The sequence below is a fragment of the Stegodyphus dumicola genome, chromosome 9, assembly GCF_044657685.1.
Source record: "Stegodyphus dumicola isolate Sdum_Otavi_A_Nest chromosome 9, ASM4465768v1".
In the NCBI taxonomy this organism is placed as follows: domain Eukaryota; kingdom Metazoa; phylum Arthropoda; class Arachnida; order Araneae; family Eresidae; genus Stegodyphus; species Stegodyphus dumicola.
Window position 1 is genome coordinate 82,268,857 of NC_140776.1, and position 9,739 is coordinate 82,278,595.

At 28.1% G+C, this 9,739-nt stretch overlaps 1 protein-coding gene across 2 annotated transcripts in view; it reads left to right on the plus strand.

Annotated features, from left to right (window-relative positions):
• The window catches only part of LOC118200607 (neuroligin-4, Y-linked-like), a 76,722-nt gene extending 67,433 nt beyond the window's left edge, over window positions 1-9,289 (plus strand). The window contains exons 11-12 of one of the 2 annotated variants that reach the window (XM_035372572.2): window positions 2,622-2,680; window positions 4,101-9,289. In XM_035372572.2, the coding sequence (XP_035228463.1) occupies window positions 2,622-2,631 (10 nt within the window). In that variant the 3' untranslated portion in view covers window positions 2,632-2,680; window positions 4,101-9,289. The remainder of the gene's footprint in view (window positions 1-2,621; window positions 2,681-4,100) is intronic. The other variant, XM_035372570.2, reaches the window with a different exon arrangement.
• The last annotated feature ends 450 nt before the right edge of the window (window positions 9,290-9,739 follow it).

Sequence of the window (9,739 nt, forward strand, 5' to 3'; positions counted from 1 at the left end):
TATCTTGACTGATTTTAAGTCATTTCAGTTAATGTAGCAGATTGCGCTGCTCCCTAATCTTCTAATTTGATCCAACTTGTTATTTTTTGCAAACTGTTATTATTATGGCAATTTGATAAAAACTAAACTTGAACTTTCAATTATTCGAAAAGAGTTTCCAATTCTGGAACTGCCAAAGGATCTACAAAGCGAAACCATGTTTCGATGTCTATTAAACAAAAAGTGGAATTGCTGCAAAAAATGGATAAAGGCATATCCTTCTCAAAATTATGCGAGGAGTATGGCATTGGAAAGTTAACTGTATATGACATAAGCAAAAAGAAAAAGGAACTTTTTGATTTTTTTGTGGAAGTAATTTAAACAACTTACATTGAAAGAAATGTTTAATAAAATAAATAATAAGTTTTTTTTTTTTTTTTCCCTGTAAATTTTGATACCCTTTAGATCATAATTGTTCTTTATTTCATAAATTGCGATTTCATATTTTTAATTGTATAATTTCTGCAGATTACCAGACTTAAATTAAATCTGATAAGATTTAAAATGATGATATAATAACTGGAAATATCCCAAATCCAGAATCACCGAAGTCCTGACGAGTCCGGATTTTGGACTTTGTACTGTACTAATTTCTGTAGTTAATCTTTATACAATATGATTCTGTTTGATTATAAAGCTGTTTTTTTTTTTAAAAAAATGTCTTTAAAAAAATTGGCAATTTTTGGCAATTTTTTTTTTAAAAAAAAACATTGCTGAAATTTTGAGCTCTTGGATTTAAAAGGTGTGGTGCTTGTAATTTAGTTTAATTTTTAAATGCAGATGGTTTTGAATTTCATGTATAACAAAGTTCCTTTTTAAATTGTTTGTTAAATTATATATGATTAAGCATGTATGAAACAACATTTTTCATAGGGACAATTTCTGATTTTTGATGAATGGCTGTTTTGGTGGCAGGCTTATTATTCTGGGTTAAGTGACTTTATGTAGTTTTAAACAACATAACTTATAACATTTTAAACTGATATTCATCCAGTAGCTTATAATGAAAATACTGTTAGTTTCTTTTGTATGGGTCATATTTTGGCAGCACTCTATCCCAATATTTAAAAATAAAATTCACTTGCTTTAGCATTTTTCATATTTAAAGACATTTGAAATGCTGAGTATTATATAACATTTAAATTATTGCTTTTTAATATTTATTTATATGATATAGCTATTTATTTGTATTCTTATGAGTATTTAATGCTGCAAAATGCAGATTCCTAAGGCAGCTGATGCATATATTATCATATCCATTCCATCGTGCATTTCTTTTTGCTGTATTTAGCCCAGTTTTTCCTTTGACACTTTTTCTTTTCTGATGGTAAAATTGATTTGATACAAAGTAGTGCTTCATATTTCTGCTATTTTTCTTAGAAATATGGGTATTAACATGAAAATATCATCAATGTCATCATTTAATGAATATAAAAGAAAATCTTAGCCTGTACTACCATAAATCAGGCTTTACAGTTCAAAACTACAAGGGGGGGGAACTTCAATTTCTGCATAAGCTCTTAACATGCATGCCTATGTCTTAGGCATTATTTTCTGTGGTTATTGAAAAGAATGTAGCAAGATACAAAGAGGGTTAATGTTTACAAAAGACACTTCTAATTCCAAAACAGAATTTTTAGAATCATAATTCCTAGGGTATTATCAGGAGCAACAATATTGCTATTTTTCAGAATTTTTTGGCTGAATAAACTTTTTTGAAGTTGGCAAGGTGAATTAAAATGCTAACAGTATGAGTAATTTTAAAATTGAGTCATATAATTATTTCTACAGAAAGGGGTTTAAAATTAAATGTATTTTTTATAGAACAGTTAACTTTCTGAGTGGCATGACTTCTTTTATCTGGTCATGAGATGTATTGTCACTTGAAACATACCTCGTTTTTTAAAATACTTTTTTTTTTTTTATTTTAATGATGTAAGTATCATCTTAATGAATGGAAGCTAATAAAAACATAGTATTAGTAGTTATAAAGCTCTAATTAATAAGTGCTATTTAAATGCAGTTCTTCATCTGCAGATCCAGAAAGCCCTGCCACTCAGAAGGTTAAAAGATGTTTTATGTAATCAAAAATTATGCAGTCATTTGTTTTCAATGTAATTTAGTCATTTAAAAAATTTTTACAATATTCTGTTTCACCATTAGCTTGTTCATTTACAAAGTATGAAGTATGAGATTGTCTATAGCTTAGATAAAGATATTTGTACAGCTTAAATAAAGATGTTTATACAATGGTATGTACTTTCACTAAAATTGTTTAATAAGATTGGACATATATATTTCATTTCATGTTTGTATTTCCTGTGCTCTTTACAAAGCAAATAAATTTTTACTTTGTTTTTCAAAACCTAGTAATATTCTTTTTAACTACTATGTGTACAATAAACATTATTTGGGAATTTTTCATGCTATAATTTCATTGAAAAAGGAAAACTTACTCTGGCTATGCTTTCTCTAAAAATGTTCATGGTCATTATTAATTCAATAATATGCAACTTTAATATTTACTACACTATTAGTCATTCTTTTTATATGCTTTTGCATGAAAATCTTTTACTTGACAGTCAGTGGTAACAGGTGTTGGAATCTGTCTTGCATCTACTTTACTTGTCTTGGACTTTTGGTACGTCTCAATTTTTATGTATTATTTCTCATTTTCTTTCTTTCATTAATATTTAAAATCATATTTAAGAATAGCTCTCTATTATAAATGTGTATATGTATATTTGCAATTATTACTATGCTATAGGTGTACGACTGTATAATTTTTTAGACTGATAAAAGCATGAATTTAATTAAATGAATTTGTGAGGAATTTCTTTCAAATAGTCATATTGTATTGCAATGATGATGAGAGTTCAAAAGCTAACTAGATGCTTCATTACTATGATTTCTGCTTGGCTTGACCATTTGCATCCAGTTAGTATCATCACAACAAACAAACAAACAAAAAAGTTTCCTTACTTCTTCCCCATTTTATTATACCATTATTAGACATGAAAAAGAAGGAAAGATTTCTTAATGAAATAAGGATTTTTTAATATAATTTCTGCAATTTTAGGAACTATAAAACTATAATAAATTTCTAAAAGTGTGACTAAATACTGTTGTTAGTAAACATGGTTAGAAATAAAATAAATCTGAATTTTATCAACTTTTAATTTTAAAATGCTCCTTCTTATTGCAGAAAAAAAATTAATGAATTTTATTATTTGGAAAACACTGAAATAAAGAATCTTGTAAAAGTCAGATAAATTTCACCTTATGAAATGCTTTCAAAGTATATTTGTGTACTTTATCATCTAAAATGATACCATAGGATAACTGAACAAAGGAATTCAATATTGTTGTTCATGTTTAGCATTCATAACTTGTACTGTATTGGCATATTTTTTTATATGTATTCAAAGATTTCAAGTGCAGTATGGATCTCAGTATCTCAGATAATGAAAAATAGAATAATAGAATATAATTCTTCATTAATAGGCTTTTTATTTCTTAAAATACAAATACATTAATGTCTTACAGATTAGAAGTTATGAATAATATATGAAGTTAAATGATTAAATGTAGTGTAAAGCAGTGCTCCGCACCCGGTGTGCCATGAGTAGGATAGGTGTGCCGCAATCAAATACATGTATTTGACATTTTGCAATTTTTTATCATGTATTTAATACACAATGACAATTTTTTTCCTTAATAATGTCTATTTTAAATGTTTTTATATATTTCACTGTTGTGTGGTTGTGTGTGTGATTGTAAGTGTGTCAGCATTTGAATTTTTTCGGCACTTCCTTGATAACTCGGAACTCTTTGGTGTGCAACGAAATTCCAGAAAGATTTTTTGTGCGTCGCAGGTGAGAAAAGGTTGCGGAGCACTGGTGTAAAGGTCTTTTCTTCTGTTAAGTGAAATGTGTTTTCTTTCATTAATTTTCATTTTTTATTTTTATTATTTCGCTTACTATCATTTATTCAGTCATCACATGATCCCCTCTTTTTTTATCTAAATTTTTAAAATGCTAACCATATATTGTCTGTTTCAGAAAAGAAGGTGTTATAGATGATCTTGATTCATCAAGAGAAGTTATTGTAAATCGTTCTGCAGCACAGCATGATACACCTGTATGAAAAAAATCATTCTAAGATTTCTGTGATATTTTTATATTTACCATGTACATTTGCATTTATATCTGATTTCAGAACATATGATTGTTCATTCATATCAGTTTTATTTATTTACAGTTCATTATTTGAAAAAGGTAACAAAAATACCTTTTAAAAAGTTATTTGCATGTTAGTTAAAGAATTCTGTGAGCACATATTCACTTATTATTATTTATAAGCATTATTGTTATTTTATTTTGCAATTTTGAAAAGTTTTGTTAAAATAGTCATTACTGCATTATGTATGTATCTTTCATTTAAATATTCATTACCTCATTCAATATTTATTTTAAATATTATAGATTCTCATGTCATATATTTAGCTTTTCAGTTTAGAAATTTTCTGATTTTATTTTTTTAAATATAATCAAACATTGACTATTGGGATATATTAAAAAGTGTCTTGTTAAGTGAAATGACTTCTTAAAGCGGAGTATAAAGTAGATTAAATTTGAATTTTTGCATTAAATTAAAAATTTTCTAGAAATAAAGAAACATTTTATTAATTTGCATATAATTTTTATTTATTGTAAAATAACTGATTATTCAGTTTGGGTTATAAGACTTACTGTTTGGACATTTCCAGAAATTGAAATAGAATTGTATTTTATTTCTTTAAATGACATTTTAGTGATTCTTTCAAATTACTAGATTTTGAAATGTGAATCTTCAACCTCTTTCATTCTGCCCAAAATGTAAATGTGCAACTTTTACTACAAAATACAGTATTGAAGTATTCCTTGCTTTTTTTTTATGCTTTATATTTATAAAAAATTTAACCTTTCATAAACATTAGTGTTTATCTTTCTCTGCAACATAATTTTTTTCAGTATTTTGAATCTTTAGAAAAATATCTATATATAATCAGATCAGAGATTAAAGGGAGAATGGAAAAAATTATTCCCCCCCCCCCTTAGGCTCACATATTTAAACATAAGGAAAAGTCATCTTTCTGCATTGTAAACTGGGAAATTTAAAATCTTAAATTTACTGGTTTATGATGAGAAACCTATTATAACATTTAAAATAAAGCAAAGAAAAATATGATTTCCTAGGTATTGAATATATAAGAATTCTTAGAAGAGGCAGCATTTTGAGGAAGAGAAGCAGATATCATTTATAAAATATTTTGTTTCCTAGAACTGCATATGATACTCTGGAAAGTAGGACAAATAAGGGAATTATGTTTCAACATTGTTGTGTACCTTGTCGTGAGTGTGTTTTAAATTAAATAAGTTTTTTTTTTTTTTTTTTATGAGAGAAGGAACAGAGTTTTCCTATGAGTACTAGTGTGAAAAATGCTATGAAGTGAGAAAAGTTGATTTTGGAGCTTCAAAATGTAGCATGATAAGAAGGCATGTTAAAGAGATTTGTTTTTATACGTTGTAGAGTTCCTCACTCTCTTTTGTACTAAAATGAACATTGAGGAACCTAGTGAACTAATGAGCAACTTATCGCTAAGTTCAAACAACTAAAATGTAGAATCAAGAATGGTTAACCCTTTATTTCACTCAAAGAAGAATAACAGTCGGCTAATTTCTCAGGCTTACACCAAAGCCTCCACTTGGGTTTGAACTCAAAATAAGAAATAGGAACTAAAGAGAGACTTAGCCGAAGCTAATACAAGTGTCTAATGTACTTGTCCTTGAATTTAAACTAGCTGGTGAACATTAAAAGGCACGGAATATATGGCTGAGCATAACAACTTCAAGAGAGAGCCCAAAGACAAACATATGCTACTCAGGCTCCCTAGCTCTCTCTCACGAAGTTAGTTGAACCTTCCTTAAATACTACTTCTAACTCATTTGCATTCAAAGCGATTTTTAAAATGCATTTTGGTAGGGAGGGAAAGCACTTTGAAATTAAAATAAATGTTATAAAGTTAATATATACATTACAACATTTAAAATCCTTTTATATATATATATGTTACTGCAAAGTATGAAATCCGGCATTGTATATAATGCCTAAACCTAGCTGGCAGTTTTTGAAATGATTCATATTTCACACATTTCCTAGGCATTCTATAGAATGCCAAATGACAAACCACCAAAGTATATAGTACATTTTTGATTCGATTCGAAGAACCGAAACTACTTACCAGAAGTTAATAAATGATGTAAAAAGGCCAAAATGACTACTAAGAGGGAACTACGGGGCTACTGGCTGCTGAATCGCTAGTTTGTGATGTTTGTGGAAAACAAAATTGCAGTCATTTATCCTGTTGAAGAAAGCATCCGTACTATGGAATATTGCATAACAGACGCTGAGTTATCTTCCGTATTTCATAAAAACTCATTTGAGTATTGCACAGGAACGACGTGACAGAATGTCGAAAGAACTTTCAACCAATTATAAAAACTTTACACATAATGTACCTTTGTGAGCCCAGCAAAAAAAAAAAAAAAGAAAAGAAAAAAAAAAAAAGAAAAAAGAAAAAAAAAAAAGCCATTAAAAAAAAAAAGCCATTAAAAAAAAAGCACTGATGTGAAACTTATGATTGTTTCTGAATTTAACTTGCTTTGACAGGTAGATCTTACCCAGTCTCAGCCAGGTAGAATATACGAATTTATTGCGCTGTATCAAGATCACCTCACTATCTTTTTTTTTTTTTAACATATTTTGAAGAACAGTTTTTTAATGACATTCTTTAATTAATTTTTCAAAATAACATTTGTATTTTAGAGGAATGAATGTCTTTTAAATAATAGCCTTACTATAATATTTTTTTTCATACTTTGCCTAAAGAGCATTTGTCATTCTATAGGATGCCTAGGTAAAGTATGTAATAATCCTCTTATTTCATACTTTGCCTAAAGTCATCTGGCATTATATACAAGGCCTAGGCATTTTATAGAATATCGATACTATACTATAGAACTATTCTATAGAATGCCGGTACTAGGAATTTCATACTTTGCCGGTAACATATACATAATCTCACATATAGTTTTTTTTTTTTTTTTTTTTTTTTGTTATTAACAGTTATTCTTTTTTTCATTAAAATTTAATAATAAAGCCATTTTATTTTTCATATTGCATTTATTGAGGAAGAGAACAGCAAGAATATTTAGCACACATTGTATACTTGGCATTACACAACCAACAAAACGAACTAATTATTTTATGCTATGCAACTATTGATGTTTATCCCAAAACAATAATTCTTTTAAAAATAACTCTTCCTGCAAGACTATTGTAAATATTCAGTTGAAAAAATTGCAGCATAATTAATTGTACAGATCTAGCTGCATCACTTTAAAGAAAGCAATATGAAAATTATTACCAATGCATATTTTTATAATGTTTTATGTTAGTTCTATTTCATTAGAACTAAATTTTCACAATAAATCATAAATTAAGTTGGCTTATAATATATTTAATATAAATATATGACAGACAATACTATATATATGACAGACAGTATAAAATTAAATCAAGCAGCAAAATTTTGTGTCCTTAAGGTAATTGTATGATTTATTTATGAGGATATTTTTTTCTATGAAATACTTGAAAAACTTAAAATTTAAGACTAATGATTGATCTTTTCTACCTAAATTTGTTATGCTTAATATATATATATTATACTCAAAAATGTCTTTATGCTGTTGTATGCAGGGTTAAGTTTCTTCTGGAAAAACATGTTTATTCCAAGACAGTGGAATGTACTGGTAAGAAAGAGAAGAAACTTTAAAAAATGAAAGGTTTCAGATTTTAAATTACGTTCAATGGGGCGTTTTTTTAACATTTTGTGTGTTACCTTTATTTATTAAATATCATGTTCTTCGCACTTAAAACCATAAATTTCAGTTCAATAGCGATGTCACAAAATAATTTTAAAATGAGCCTATCTTTAGAATTTCTGATACACAGTTCCGTGTGCTGGAGATAAAAAGGTTCCCCCCCTCCCTGTAGATTGTTTCAAATCGTTGAGTTTGGTACTAAAAAATTTGTTAAAGTTTTACAAAATATGAATTCGATAATAAAACAAATTTCAAATTTGGGCTTCCACATGCCCATATTTGCAGTAGGATTACACCATTCAAAATTCGATGGCTCTATGTACCATTGTTTTATCACAATGCAAGAAATATACATACATTTATGCAGATTTTTCATTATTTAATTTCTTCAAATATAATGCAGGACTCTAACATTTGGTGGCAACAGTTTGAAAAATGAAACGGACATTCATAGTGATTCAATGCAAAATCGCAAAACAAAAGCAATAATCCTTCAGGAACAAAGTCCCTTTGGACTAAAAGGGTTCACCCGTAAGGTTGATAAAAGGGATAAATGTATTAATAATAATTTAATTTAATTTAAAATAAATGTTTTATTATCGCAGTTTCCAGTTGGTTTTAGTCTTGCATGAATATGGTTGCCTACAAAATATAACTATTGATAGTACACAACACTGTTTTAATTATATTCTAAAAATATTAGTTTCAAAAGTGGTTTTCTTAGATAATTACCTTAAAAGGCTTCACTGTATATTAAAATTTTTAAACACAGAATAAAAATGTAGAATATAAAACAGCTGAATTTTATTTTACTCCAAAAAATAATATAGATTGCATTTCTAAAATACATTACGATTTTTTGTACATTTCTTAATTCTTGAAACGGCAAAATTTCAGTGGCTTGTGATAATCAGTAATTTGTAGCATTTTATGTTTATTAACCCATTATTTTTTAAATTTTATCTTTACTATCGTTTCTGCGTTTATCGACCTCCACAGGTTGCAAATTAATTAATGTATGTAAGAACAGAGTTCTTTAAATTAGGAAAGTTTTCAGCAGTGACTGTTCACCTCTGAATAGTTTCATTCAGCTTTTCCTGACACAGCTTTAGCCTCTTGCTGGCCATGTTTGCTTATATGATTAAAAGGCCTGGGCCAAAGCTTATAACATGATTTTGCCATGTAACTGTATAGTTTAGGTGTTTAAAATTTATATTTACTTTTATATTGTGTTAAATATTGCAACAAGTGGTGAATTTGTTAATTACCTTAGTCGTGTAAGTTGTTAAACTGAAGTTATAATAAAAATGTATATTTTAAACTTTCTCCTGAGTTCAGAATTATTTTCATTCTAAAGACCTGATAAGTCTTTTGGAACTGTTACAGACAACCTGTGCAACAATTAAAATCTTCAATGTCTAAAGTTTTAGCACTTGTGTTTTCTTTCGATTAAATTAGAAGTTCACTTAACCTGTGGGAAAGCAGGGGGTGTATTATATCCCAACCCTACATAAAAGTGGAATATTCCTAACTTGTGAAACTGAAATTCTGTGCTGCTTTCAATAGCTGAGTTTCTAGTTGTGGTTGACTTTCAGAACTGCATTTTCTTTGCGTGTGTGTTTCAGAAAAAGATTTATCCGTATTTTGTTGGAATTGGGGCATGACACCCCACGCACCTATCCGCGTGTTTTCCTGACTGAATATTTAGTTCAGAAATTTATTTCTAGAGTGTAACAGTAAATATTTCTACTCGCAAGTGATTTTAAAGTACTTGA